Here is a 15,258-nt window from a genome sequence, read left to right as displayed (position 1 = left end):
CCCCAGCATCCCTGCCTCTTTCAGCTGTGTCTTTTACACTGTCTAATTCCACTGAAACTGGGGCTTTCTCAACATTATCCTTTTCCTGGAAACTAGTATTAAAAATAACTCATTGAAGCCACTTGTATCTAAGAATCATTATGACCCTTTAAATTATGTCTTTTCTTTTTGCCACCAAGTCCATGCGTTATAGGGGGAGGAAAAATAAATCAGTTGGGTTGAGGGAAGAAAGGAGAGAAGACAGAAATTGGAGGTGGAAGGGATTAACAGCCAAGAATCTCAGTTATTAAAAACCAAAATGACTCTCTGTAATATTTTAACCAAAAATATTTATGCTGACAAGTCTGTTATGAGTTAAAAAACCCAGTCTTTTCAGCAGTTAATTATGTTTTTGATAACAGAAAGCTATCTGGCATACTGGACTAAGCAATGGTAGTCAACAGTTCTGGACTCTGTCCCTGGCTTTACAGAGGATGAGCCATCTATTTAAGTCAAGATACATGGTGAGATTTTTCCTAAACGAGATCTGGAAATGATCAGTTAAGGATACTAATTTCTACAGTGCTGAAATTCTGAAAAATTTGGTCCCTTTCCAGCCTTGGAAGGTGTCTGGGTGCACTGAAATTGGGCGAGTTACTTCTGAGTTTCTAACTGTTTGCATTTACATTATGTTAAGATGTCGGCTCTTTCTCTGCCCAGAAAAGAAGCATGCAGAAAATGTCTTCCCCTCCTCTCTCACTGTGGTGATCGCAGTGTGCTTTGATGACCAACAATGCTGGGGAGCTGGACAGAATATGGCAGTACGAGCTGGTGGGAATTACTGCTTGGGACATTTCAGCAGCATGCTGGGGGAAAAGGAGGAGCTTGACCCTTCCCAGATACGTAGTGTGGCCCTTTACGCTTTTCATGCGCGTGGGGGCTTTTTTGGTGTTGGTTTCTCTTAAATATACTGACCTTGAAGAATGGAGTAATTTATCTTTTCATTATCTCTATATTCTTTCCTTTCCTTTGTTCCCAGTTCAATGTCATCAGAAGTAAAATAAATGCAGTTGTATTATATATGTATTTCAAGAGTATATACTGTCGCATATACTCTTTTCCACATGCGACAGGTTATGCAAGGTTTAATGTATTAATCTTTCTTTTTCCTTTTGACCAGCACTAGAACATTTACTTAGGCACGTAGTTTCTGTCTTGATGTCATCACAGGTAGCCTGTATATTTAGTGATGCATTGTTTTGTCTACTGTCTAACTCAATAGTATGCAATTTGGAGCATCCTTAATTATCCTACAAACCATTTTGTGATAATGAAACCAAATATGGTGTAGACTTGGCTGACATGTCTGTGATATTATTTGGCATACCATATATTTCTGTTTCAAATATAAATTGGTTACTGCTTTTTCAAAATATGCACTCTATTAATTAAATCTATACTTGAGACATTTTCCCCTCCCAGCTGTTATGAATATTCTCTTTTTTCTTCTTCTGTATGCAGGTAGGGTTGGGTATGGACTCTCTAATTTGACAGAAAACAGGCTAACCTTGTGGTCTTTGTTAAGTCCTAAAACTACAGTTGAGTGTGCACTGTCTTTCCATATAACTAGGTCTTTTGTTCCACTAGAGAAAATTTACTTAATTTGTTAGAGAGCTTTTTTTTAAAAAAGGTTTAACTGTAACAGTCTTTACCTAATAGACCTGGGATTGCAGGGAGGTGATTAATGTGAGTTAAAGGATCTCTGTGACATAGGACTAAAGGACAGAATTACTTTGTTGTTGTCGTTGGCAATCCCACTTGTGCAATTTCACTTCTCCCCAAACCAGATTTCCAGCATTTTGCATAAAGTTAAAGTCTAATTGGACCATATACTTGTTTTTGAAACTGTCTTTATTCAGGGATGTTCTGTTTATGCATTTTCACTGGGAATGTGTGTCTTTGTCCCTTGAAATCCATCTATTTATTGCAGTGACACCTACTGCTGAGAGAGCTGATCCGCAACAGGATCAGTTACTGTTAAACTTGGCCAACAAGCAGTTCGTGACTCAACCAGCAGATGTTTCTGTGGCTCAGGTCAAAGGGAACTTATGGACTCAGGTTTTTTTTCTTTACTCGTAGCATTAAGTGCCAGGAAAGTCAACACTAGGTACAGACAGTTGACCTGACCAGTAGCAGGAGGAACTGAACTAGGGCCCTGAGGATCTGCAAAGACCAAAGCATTAGTCTGTTGAGCCACTGTGCTGGCTACAGTCCAACAGTTTCAGACAACTGACTCTCTGATTGCATGCCTGGATTTCAGTAATGATTTTACATATTTATTCAATGATTTGTACCCAAGCTTATGCTTCTGACAGGTGCCCTTGTGAACAGAGTCTCGTTGGGCTATCGCATATGAATATTTCACAGTCAATCATACTTTGATCTTTGGGACATAGGTGCATTTGACATTAAATTTAGTTGTGCACAAAGTCTACATCTAAGCCTTTGTGAAATGAAAGTAAAATCATCAACCCGGAATTACAGTTTTGGATTTAAATTGTTTCCAACTATGATTTGAATTCTGTGGTCTTAACTCATCTTGCTAGATGTCTTTGTAATTGGTATAGAGGGCCTGATCCTCCTGTCCTCACCCAGCTGGAATGCACTGCCTTTTATTTGGAACTTGCCTGTGTGAGGAATGCGGGCTTAATAGGGTCAACATTATGTATATTTTAATATTACATAATGAGTTAGAATATTACAGACTTGCAGCGCAGTACAGTGTTCTCAGATAGAGGATTCAGAGCCAGTTTCATGCTGTAAAAATGACAAAAAATTAAATCATAAATGTGCTTTGCAAAGTCTTTCAAGCATTTTATTATTTTATTTGTACTGCGTGATACTGAAGTGGATCGTTAAAAGCTTAATTTTAAGGTTTCTTCAATCTACTGTGGATGCCAGTTAGATTAATTAAAGTGAATGATCAGATAGGAGCTACAGGAGATTGATCAAATTGGAGAGAGTTTAATCAGTTGTATACATTTCAAATTATATGAAAATAACAAATTTATTTTTCAAAATGCTGTTTCTAAAGTAACAGAAGCTTTAGTTTAATGAAGCATTCCACGAATCAGGCTCCCATCTGAATTTTGATATCACTCTTATCTTTACTTTTGTCATCAGGAGAACACCGGGGGGGGGGGCGGGGAAGGCTTATAAGCTAAAAAAAAATGATCCCAGATGCAGCCAGTGCCTGGAAAAAAAGCAGGAATTTTTTTTTTTTTAATCTACTGAACTTTCAGTACCAATTATTTATCTTTCTCTTCTTTGGATCTGACTTCCTAAGTATATGCAAGTGAAATAGAATAAATAAGAAGGAAAACAGATTTTGCGAAGTCACATGCAAAGTAGCAATAAATCAAACAGCTTGTCTGCATTCTTCTAATCTTTCTATTCTAATCTGTGAGTGAGATTTATAAATGACCTCTCCTCTCCTCTCTGCTCATCTCCCTAGATTGTGATCACAAACAGTTCACAGTCCTCCACTCCATGGGTGCTACCAACCAAAGACTGCTCTGGTGATTTATCTTCTGCTGATCAGTTATCAGCCCAAAACGCTGTGCTAGCTAGAAAGCACCCTATAGGTGTAACAGGTTTTTTAGAAAGCAACTGTCTTCTCAGTCCGGAGTGAAAGCAGTATAGCCTCAGCAAACAATTTTCTGTCTGCTAATGACTTTTGAAACTTCAAAATCCCCCTGCTAACCCTTCTTTTTAGACATAAAAACTGTTGTGGAATGAGTTGGCTCGGTTGTTGCTAAAGTAGTACTTTGTTTTGGAATCAATAAGCAGCTTGTTTAAATATCAGCACTACAAAGCAGCTACAGTTTTGTCAAATGCCTTCCCTGCTCCCCGCTGCGTGGCCTCGCGGCGGCTGGGTGCTGGAAGATGGGTGTTCGCGTGAGGCTCCAGCTCCGACCCTGGGTCCCCGGCCAGGATCACCCAGTACTTCGTACACACTGTGTTCCAGTGGCCCTTCACCCCAGTTTGTAATTCTTAGAAGCTGCATATTCTTTGCAGTGACTACAAAACTTAAATGTCGTAAAATGACTAGTAGTAATAACAAATTACCAAGTTGACCTTAATAATATTTAAATAAAAACTAATAGATAGGACACATTACCTGTAGGCCAACTTTTTTTTAAAAAGACATTCTGTTACACTCCAGAAACTATATATTTCCCTAATATAATTGTATTATACCCCAAGGAGCAGGACACCTACTTAACCAACAAAAAAAAAAAAAAGAAAAAAAAAAAAGAAAAGAAAAAGAAAAGGAAAACTCCAATGAATTCAGTGCAGTTAGTCTATTTTACATAAGTAAAATGAGACTAGAATCTGGCCTAATGTTTATTTCATTTTATCAGATTGGATAATGCTGTCCTGGTGGCATTAAATACAGCTGATCTCTCCCCTCCCCTTCCGTGCACACATGTTTTTGTTAAAATTTAACTATTTACATCTATGTCTCTTGGTATTGCCTATAAATCAGTCAAAGAAGAGTAGGTCATCTATCCTGCCCTACTGTTTATATATTAATCATCTGGCAAATAAGCCGCTCAGTATCCTACCCACCTCAGTAATATTTGTGATGTAATTTGTTTGGATGCCCAAATGTCACCAGCGTTGATTGTAAGAGATGAAAAAAATGTACTTGCTCAGCACACCAAGCTCTGGGCTAAAATGTAAGCATGAAATCTCTGGTTTATTTTTGTAATAATGTTTACAGCTGTTTAATGACCCTGAAAGGGTTCAGTAGTCTGGTGTTCTGTATTTCTTAACAGGAGTGTATTATGCTTACAACAGCCTTAGTTAAACTGTTTCGGCTACAACAATAAGAACAATATTTAATAAAAATCCAATATATATTCTGAAGTTTCTCAGTGATACTTGTTTATGAGTTGCTAAGAACTGAAGCAGTCTGTATTAGAGCATTTAGAATTTGTCAATGGACTACAAGATAATGTAGATATATGTGATTTTTTCTAGCTGGAAAGATAAATACCAGGTCTATATTCTGAAAGCATAAGTAACAGTGTGTGTAACTCGAACTGCTTAGAGGATCAGGGCCAGAGCGAGCTTGTCGTTTAAACACGTGAGCTTGTAAAGCATTACTTTGCTTACTGAACTGTAAATCTTTTAACTAACCTAATCTAAGCTATAACAACAGCACAACAGTGTTTTTGAAATGACTGTTTTCTCTACAGCAGTGCAGAGGGAAATGCTTCAGTGTGTGTGTCCAGTCGGAATGAGCAGGTGTAAATAGGAGCTGAAGCTGGTCCATCTATTTACAAAGATAACAGGTGTGTGTGTGCACATACGTGTGTGTATGCAGATGTGTGTGTCTGCATACGTTTACATGTCTATGTAGGCACAGACATTTAGGCAACTTTTTTAGTCTATTTTTTCCCTTCTGTTTCCAGCAAAGGAAGCAGAGCTTCTCACATTACATTAATGTAGTTGTGATGACAGGCATTTCTGGTGTCATAATTGGTTTTAAATTCCAGTAATCCATTTCAAATAGTTAAATAAAATCTGTGCGTTCGGTTGAAATGGCTAAAGTCAGAACTTTGGCTATTGATATCACAGGAAATAGTCTCGAGGGCAAAAATGTGAGTGAAAGCAAAATAACTATTAGTACCATCAAAGGGACGTGGATGTCTCACTGTACCTTCATCTGGGAGATGAGAGAGTGTTTTTATAATACATGTATCCAGTGGTGAATTTCACAGCCTGAGTGCCCTCCTCCCCGAAATAGGAGACTGCACACCCGCCGCAGTAAATGGCCGTCCTCTGGTGGTCTGCTTCTTCCCGAGGGGCTGCTCCCGCCCTGCCCTGTGCAGTACAAACCCAGCTGGTTCGTAGCCCCTGCGTATGTAGCAGGTGAGGATTGGGCTTTCCGGCAGACGCGGCTCGGCTGTGCATGAGCTGAGGGTTTGTTTGGGTTAAGAAGGGCAGCCCACTGAACAGCTCCTGATACCAACACGTACGGTGCCACGTCTTGAGGGACACTGTCTTTGCAAAACGTTTGAGATAATTAAAGGTCAAAAATTTACTACGTAAATTTCAACGAACATATTTTGAATTTCTTACCAATCTCAAATTTGATTTGCAGTTGATTTTGTAAACGTATGTTAACTGCAGAGAACATTGTGCTTCTGTTCCCAGTGCAAGTGGTGGCAAAACGTTCTATGTTTTCTTTAAGAGATAAGAATCATGAAAATAATGTAATACACTATATTTAAAAATTGAAAGCTAGAAATTTTCCCTCCTGTGAAGCATTACATCAGCATTTATACATTGGCATTTCCAGATTTTTTTATTTTTGAATACCTAGTGTTTTCGTTTGGGAAGGCAAGAAGGGCAGGACATAATGAAGACAGATGTTGAGAAAAATATTTGTCAAAACACTTGAAATTACAAACTGGTTATCTGTTAAAAGGTAAATTTCAATGAGGTGGTTCACTTGAGGTTTTTTTTAGCTTTTTTAGCACTCGTTTTTTGGGGCAGAATGGATATGGTAAAATTGTGCATCAGGTCAGTCTGAGGAAGACGGTTGCGTCTATAGGGAGATCCATGTGGAGGCAGGATGACTGCACGGCTGTGAGCATGCATGTGAAGCAGAAGCACCCCTGTACCTCCTGGGTGTTGTGGAGAGCAGCCAGACACTGAGAGAGGGTCCTAGCCGATGGGAAGAGGCTGTGAATGACCACCATGACACCTTGACATGCAAGGCCTGAAGCAGGAGGCTCACTGGGGAATGAAAGCCCCTTACCCCACCTGGTGTAACCCTGTCTGGTCATAGATCCAGACAGGGATGATGGATAAAGAGGGGGAGAATGAAATTGCTATTTTTTTAAGAGAAATTAGGTAAATTATATTGGGTTATCTATTGCGTAGTTGAATAATGGATGAGGAGGAGCTTTATTTCTGTTTTGCATGTGGATACAAGATAAGATTTTGGTAGGTTTTGCTGTGAATGGGCTGAAGAGTATCAAGAGTCTGATTTACAAGACAGCATGGTCCCTGTGTTCCTAAATGCACTAACCAGGAACTGCAGGAAGGGTAATTTCACGTGGCAGTACTTTGAATGCCATGATTATACTTTGCAATGAAACCAGGTGGGAGTGAGGAAAAGAAGAGACAAGTCAGAGCCAGAGGCAGGAGACAGGACTCCAAGAAGCTGGGGCAGGTGAAGGTGGGAATACAGTTTAATTGAAGAACTGTAGCATCTTGAGATTCTGGTAGATGGATCCTAGAAACTGAACAGCTGATCACAATATGCGGCATTTACAGGTGGTTATTTTTCACTAAGCAGAGGCTTTGCTGACCTTTCTGCATATTTCATCAAAAATATATAAAAATTCCAGTGCCAAAAGATCAATGTGCATGGGTCAGGTTCGCCAGACTAGATCCAAAATTATTATTTTTTTAAATGAAAAATTACGCGTTTAGTCTTCCTCTTGATTTTTTTTTTTTTCAAGTCATCCTATCTATATTCTACATTATATGTGTCTGTATGTTTGGGGGAGACAGAAAATAGGAAAAAAAAAAAAAGAAAAAATGATCATGTTCCAACTATAACTGCTGTTGTTAGTTTAATAAAGTTATCTTTGAAAAAGAGCCACAGAATAACCTAAAATCTCTACCACAACTCCCTCTTCCCTCCTCAATCCAAATAACCATACGTTTGAACTGATGCTTGGGTTAAACATCAGAATTAATAAACTCCACTGGGATCTGTCAGTATTTCCAAACTTCGATAGAGCATAAAATGCTAAAATTAACTACCCAAACCTTGCTGAGCATGTAAAGGTACCAGTTGCCATTGAGGTCAACTGAATAAATGAAATTTAGACAGCGTTTTTCAAGCTGTTATAGAATAATGGCAAGTCACAATGACTTTTCTAAACCCTCTTCAATATATGTATGTGTCTGTACACACAATGCATTTCGTGAATTTTTGTGTTCTTGTTTGCCAACATGCCTTGCTTAAGCATGGTGAGGAGAAATTAATACCTGTGGTATGTGGAATCTAGACAGAAAGTGGATTCTGGTTTTCATTTGTTTGTTGACTGTTTTTTTTTAAATTTAATTTTAGGAAATGGGTAGGCAGAGACTCAAAATCTTAGTCAACTTCGGACAATGGCAGACCTAAGCACTACAACCCTCAGATGTTAAGCTAATCCTTTTGAATATGAAATTTGGCTTGTTGCAAAAGTTAAGCAAACTTTCAAAAATGTTAAAAAAATGTGTTTGTGTGTATCCACATTTTGAATGATTGTGGTCTGCTGCACAGAAAGTTTTCACGGAAACCAAGAATTTTATTTGTTTGCTACATGGCCTTGGGTGAACACCTGGCTTGACTTATGTTCCCCTGCCTTCGGAAATCAGACACTGCAAGCTAAACTTAAGTGCAGTCCTATAGCTTATTGGTATTAACATTTTCCTTTTATATACTTGATCTCATTAATATTTTTATAAATAACATTGGCAGCACATAAATAATGGGTCCCCAAACTGAAACCTGAATCTGAGCGGTGTTAAACTTTGAAAAAGATCTGCTTTACATCTAAGCAAAATTTTGTAGCTCATGTTCATCTTTAATACACATGAATATACACTTCCCCCTTTATTTCTTACAAGATCTGCATTATATCACAACCTCAGTCATCCTGTTGAGGACCAAATAGGGTCTCCTCTTGGAGACCACCCTTGCCTTTTTTTTAGACTGGTCCTGCAAATACTTAAGCATGTATGGAACTTTGCTTTCAAGAGTCACCCTTTGAAGTCTACTGGACTACTCCCGTGAGCACAATTACATGCATTTCAAGTATGTGCCATATTTGGGCCTCAAATTGTCCAGCAAGTGGCCACTATGAAGCTGTGCGAGGAATGGTGTCCACCTGGAGTGTGCCTGCAGCCTTTGTAGAAAGCATAGTGAGTAAATGCTTTTGGCTAAAGCCAAACAGAAAGTTGACCAAATTAATTTTTCAGTAATGTATAGAATTCAGTAATTTTGTTAGTGAATAAAGTGTCAAATCACTCCACTGAACAACACAGATCTTAATTATGTTCTAATATAACCTTATAGCATCATACAGTTTGAGAGTTATTAATGTAAAACTTTATATTTTAAATAGATTTTTATAGAAACATTATTTCTGCATGGAGTAGAGAAGTGTCAGAGATAGAAGATTATTGTGGACAATTATGCAGACCAGAACAGAGCACTTGTGTTTAACAAACAGCTTTGAATTCTAATTTTCTGCAATATACATAGTGTAGGTACAATTTGTAGTCATTGCTGTGTATTAGGAAAGTTACTAAAATTCTTAAACTTCTTGAGGCTTTCCGCCACACCTTCCCCAGATTTTAATTGGTTTTATCTAGTTCCGTAAAAGAGCTCTTTAAAACAAATCAAAGTGCCTTAAATCACATGTCTTACCCATCGAAGGACAGAGATACTCCTTCTATAATCTGGCAAATTTTCCTAAGAACTGGAATCTGAAGGTTCTCAATGCTGAATTAAAAGACTTGGCAGAAGATAATTTATGTGCCTTTTGATGGACTCAGTTTCAAAATGACAAAATAACAATGTTTTGTAACAGAAGGGTTAAATCTTAATCTCAGAGGTTTACAAAGCTGCTAGTCGCAGTCTCCTTAAAATTTAATATACCTCGTTAATGCTTACTTGCAAACACTGAAGGATTTTTATGATTATAATCATGTGTTACAGCACCTAGTACTGTTTCTAAGCAGCATACTAATCAGCTTAATGAGATATTACTGCACTTTTTGTTGACTAAAGCAAAATCCCTTTTATTGTTCTAAAGCTTGTCCTTTACTTTATTTTTTCCCCAAACATTATCTTGTTTTATTGTACACCAGTAAATATCATACCATCGTTTTTTTGTCAAATCATAAAACTATCTTTCTCATTGTAGAATGCGTAATATTGAATATGGTTAATGGAACTGAAAGTTACAAATGGATTTTTTGTTTTGTTTTGTTTTTTGGCTGGCTTTTCTAATGGAAATGGGAGAGACGCATAACATTTCTTTTTCTGTAGATTTAGAAATGTAAACAGGTGCGATTTCACAGGAAGAAAGACAAGGGAGGTGGTAAAAGCCTTTGCCCCTTCTGTAATAATTAGATTTTGAAATTGTAGCATATTTTAAAATAGTAATTAATGGTTATTGGTAAACATGCAGAATGATGAAAGCACATGTATGATCAAATTGTGTAGCACAGTTGGCATTTAATGCACTTTTTATTGTTTTTACGCTAATTCCTTTGCATTATTATGAGTAGGTAAAACATAAAATGCAAATAGTTCGTCAGTGATTCAATGCTTATAACTCTCTCACAGTCTGAATCTAAAATATTTTCTGATTTTCAGGGATGGAGGAAGCTAGTTTGTGCCTTGGTGTTTCTTCATCTGTGCCAGAAGCTGACGCCCATCTCAACAGCACGATACTCAATGGGCAGTATTCAATGAGTCAGAAGCTGCACCAGATCACTTCCCAGCTCAGCCATGCCTTCCCGGAGCTCCAGAACAGGCAGAATCCAGAGGAGAAGGCATCAGCGCCGCTAGAAGACAAAAGCCACATGTCCATAGCAAACCAGCCCATCAGCAGTCAGATGGCACTGCTGGCAAACCAGCTCAACAGAGAGGTTGACACCAGTTTGAATGGACGCGTGGATCTGCAGCAGTTCTTAAATGGACAAAACCTAGGGATTATGTCTCAGATGAGCGATATAGAGGATGATGCCAGGAAAAACAGGAAGTACCCGTGTCCCCTCTGTGGGAAACGCTTTCGATTTAACAGCATCCTGTCGCTACACATGCGAACTCATACTGGAGAGAAACCGTTTAAGTGTCCCTACTGTGACCACAGAGCAGCTCAAAAAGGCAACCTGAAGATACACCTGCGTACTCATAAGCTTGGAAACCTTGGCAAAGGTCGTGGAAGAGTTCGAGAAGAAAACAGACTTTTACATGAGCTGGAGGAGAGAGCAATTCTTCGGGACAAACAGATGAAGAGCAGCCTCTTGCAGCCACGACCTGACGTGAAAGCACAGCAGCACACTCAGCCAATGCCTCTTGCAAACTGTAACTTGTCTGTGCCAGCTAATCACAGCACACCTGATATTTCAAACCCTGTTCCCTCTCCAAAGCCAGTTAGTGTCCAGGAAGAAGTTGTTGCTCAGACAGCTGGGTTCAGATGCACATTTTGCAAAGGCAAGTTTAAGAAGCGAGAAGAGCTGGACAGGCACATAAGGATCCTACACAAGCCTTACAAGTGTACCCTGTGTGACTTTGCCGCCTCGCAGGAGGAAGAGCTGATTAGCCATGTGGAGAAGGCTCACATAACTGCAGAGTCAGCACAGGGCCAGGGCTCCAACGGGAATGGGGAGCAATCCACCAACGAGTTTCGTTGCGAGGTGTGTGGCCAAGTGTTTAGCCAAGCCTGGTTCCTAAAAGGCCACATGAGGAAGCACAAGGATTCCTTTGAACACTGCTGTCAGATCTGTGGGAGGCGATTCAAGGAGCCTTGGTTTCTTAAAAATCACATGAAAGTTCACCTGAATAAGTTATCTGTTAAGAACAAATCTCCTAATGATCCCGAAGTACCTGTCTCCATCAGCAGCATGTCCCAGGAAGCTCATGCAAACTTATATTCAAGATATCTGTCATGTTTGCAGAGCGGGTTTCTTCCTCCCGACAAAGCGAGTTTAAGTGAACAAAATCAAATCTATAACAAGGGAGATATGCCCATGAAAGAGAAAGAAGTCTTGGGGAAGCTCCTTTCACCCATCTCTGGCATTGGCCACAGTATTGCTGAAGGGGATAAACATTCTTTATTGGGCTGTCTCAATCTGGTGCCTCCTCTGAAATCCAGCTGTATAGAAAGGTTACAAGCTGCCGCCAAAGCGGCAGAGATGGATCCAGTAAACAGCTATCAGGCCTGGCAGCTTATGGCAAGGGGAATGGCCATGGAACATGGCTTTTTGTCTAAAGAGCAGCAGATACAGCGCAGCCATGAAGACACTTTGGCAAATGCTGGAGTTATGTTTGATAAGGAGAAGCGGGAGTATGTGTTAGTAGGAGCAGATGGCTCTAAGCAGAAAATGCCTGCTGATTTGGTTCACAGCACTAAAATGGGCAATCAGAGAGACTTGCCAAACAAACTAGACCCTTTAGAAGGCAGTAGAGATTTTTTGTCACATGGTATGAACCAGGGACTCGATTACAACTTACAAAGTCATGGAAACGTAAAAGAAAAGCCAACTGAATGCCCAGACTGCGGAAGGGTTTTTAGAACATACCACCAAGTGGTCGTTCACTCCAGGGTCCACAAAAGAGACAGGAAAGGAGAAGATGAGATAATTCAAGGTAGTCTTGATGAGCGACGTGGGTCTGGAAGCGATCAAGAGTCTCAGTCTGTCAGCAGGTCGACAACACCGGGGTCCTCTAACATTACTGAAGAAAGTGGAGTAGGTGGGGGTCTCTCTCAGACGGGGAGTGCCCAGGAGGACAGCCCACATCCTTCCTCACCCTCCTCTTCAGGTATGATAACTTCTCCTTCCCTCTCTGCACTGAAAGCTTCATAGCTATATTTGAAATCACAGCAGCAAAGTAGTTTATGCATTCTCTTGTTAGGTCGTTGCCTAGCAGTCCACAGGGACGTGGTGTTATATGCCAGAACATCTGTGTTTGGGTTCCCGCAATGCCTTCGAGGTTAATTCTCGGCTTACCCTTTTCTCCCCTCCAAGGGCAGGGTTCCTAGCCTTTCAGCTGTCGCCTCCACCAGCCCACCGGCAGCAGCGCGCAGGGTCTGCAGAGTCATCGATGGCAATGTCGCTTCCAGGGCCTCTCCCTCCAGGTTTTGGAAGGAGGCTTGTTTTCCTCCTGTTCTATTCATCGTGTCTCTCTTGCAGATCTTTCCATGTGCTCCATTTGAAAGGCTGAGGAAAAATGCCTTCTTTGAGCTGTGGTTCAAAGAATTAGGATTAATAAACAGCGTGTTGGCTAACCCCTCTGATTGCCCTTATGCCCACAACCATACCAATTACTTAGCTGAGACAGGTACTTGTACCTGGCCACTGGTACAGAGAGATTCACAAATTACTAACTTTTTGACAGTCTTTTAACTTATGTGCACATTTTAACATGTATGAAACCTTCTGCTTAATTCACATCTATTTGAAAGTACAAGAAAAATAGAAATTGGGCTGAAACATTTTAATTGCATTGTATGTCATGTTAACTTGCTGTGTATAAAATAGCAAAGCAGATAATATTTCATTGGAGATGTCTATAAAATATTGAGCTTCCTGGTACAATTTTTAAAGTTACTAGCCTATGACTGCTGAAATAAAATCTCCAAGTAATAACAGGTAAGATTTCTGGCCTCATCTATATTTCCAAAGTCACTTACTAATGGATAGTAAATTGAAAGTTATATCTTCAGCCCTTTATAAAGAAAGCACCTCACTAATACTGTAATCATTCTGCAAGCCTAACAACAGAGGAAATCATGCCATAACAAATACTCTGTTACTAATGGCAACATTGATTTCTGCAATCAGCCATTAAGTCTAGAAAATGAAAGACAGTTTGAGGTACCTTAAGGCATTACATTGCCCACTGTTAAAGAGCTGGTAGCAGGCTGTTGAGGGTAATTCTTTTTAGGTTTTTTTTCCCCCAGTTTCGATAAATATTTTAGTATTGGAGGCAATTCACTGTTACAGTTATTAAGTACATGCCAGTTTATTTTTGTTGTTCTTGTCATGCTCCAGTATACTCTACTTCTGAGGCCGAATTAATATAAAAATAAAGTGTTAGTTTGCTGGCTTATTACAAACCAGTAAAGAAATTGTTAAGACACATAAATCTGCACTCCACATTCCACAGATTCCTATAGTACTTAATGCTGTTGTTTAAATACCCATGAAACACAGTCTACTCTTAGAGTCATAGCCTCGTTTACAATTTATTACTGGTGAGACACATTAGAAAATTCTGTGTAGGAACAAGGGTAACACGCGAGAGCTAATTTCATACTATATATAGTCGTTGAGATTGTTTTAAGAGGATTGAAAATATGTCAGGATGAAGATTATTTTTCTAACTTTCACTTTTAAAAACCCTACACACTGGCAAGGGGGGCGGGGAGAACGCTCCTCTTTAATATAAAAAGCATCACTTTTGTTTTGCAATGACATACAGCAATCAGAAATAAACGATCCTGAAATCGTTTCAGTTCTGTCTGAAGCCTTCCAGGGCTGTCTGAAAAAGTTTGGAAAAATGGAGCCCCAGAGTCTTCTGAGTGAGGCTGGACTGATAGAGATTGAAGAGGATTCAAAACAATGCATGTGAAAGTTGGTGTGTTTTGAGTGCCCTGAAAACTTTTAATTCCAAGTGTTCTGGTTCGTTAAATGTATTGTTGTGGGAAGTTTTTCCTGCCTTCAGAGGCAAAAGATAACACCACAGTGTTGTTCTCCCTCTGGCCACTAATTTAAAATGATTTTTAACTTAAACTACAACTTATTTAAAATATTTATTTTCACACCTGATGCATTTATATTGAAGCACATAAAAATGAAAGCAAAATATGTGCAGTAACAGTTGCTAGAAGCACACTCGTTTTTACTGAAGAAAACCAGATCTTTTATATTAATATCTGATTGTGTCCTTTAGTCTGTTCCCAGTAAATCTAGGAAGGCTCTCGGTGTCATACATCCTATCATGTAGAGCGTGCACATTTTTATAACTTTTTAATCAGATGAAAGGAAGATAGTATTGCATTTTACCAGAACAAAATCTACATATTCTTTAGTACTTTAAAATTAATTTTATTGCCATGTTGGAATATTGTTGGAACCTTTCTTCATTACGAAGTGTGTATTTTATCACTACCTGTGAAAGATAAACCTGCAGACTATAAAGAAATCAGATTTTTTTTTTTTTGCGTAGGGAAGAATTAAGTAGTCATTGAATCTTCTATTAAGAAATCACTGCAAAACACAGTTTTACAAATTTCTCAGACTGCATAACAATGTCTCAAAACTTAATTTGCATCACTTGATTCTTTTTTGTTGAAAACTGGGTCAGTAGGGCCTGAGAAACTATTTTTTCAGATCTTAACCAATGAATTCTTCTTTATAAATTGGTGCTCTTAACATGATAGTAGTTCTGAATTCATCATAAAAACC

The 15,258-nt window shown here is 39.1% G+C and overlaps 1 protein-coding gene across 1 annotated transcript; it reads left to right on the top strand.

Annotated features, from left to right (window-relative positions):
* The first annotated feature begins 10,440 nt into the window (after nt 1-10,440).
* Nucleotides 10,441-12,654, top strand: ZNF536 (zinc finger protein 536). The gene has a single exon (XM_010287553.1). The coding sequence runs from the start codon at nt 10,441-10,443 to the stop codon at nt 12,652-12,654; it is 2,214 nt and encodes a 737-aa protein (XP_010285855.1).
* Nucleotides 12,655-15,258: the final 2,604 nt, after the last annotated feature.

The sequence above is a fragment of the Phaethon lepturus genome, unplaced genomic scaffold, assembly GCF_000687285.1.
Source record: "Phaethon lepturus isolate BGI_N335 unplaced genomic scaffold, ASM68728v1 scaffold56195, whole genome shotgun sequence".
Taxonomy (NCBI): Eukaryota; Metazoa; Chordata; class Aves; order Phaethontiformes; family Phaethontidae; genus Phaethon; species Phaethon lepturus.
Note: the sequence above shows the minus strand (reverse complement) of the source record. Positions and strands in the feature narration are given on the sequence as shown.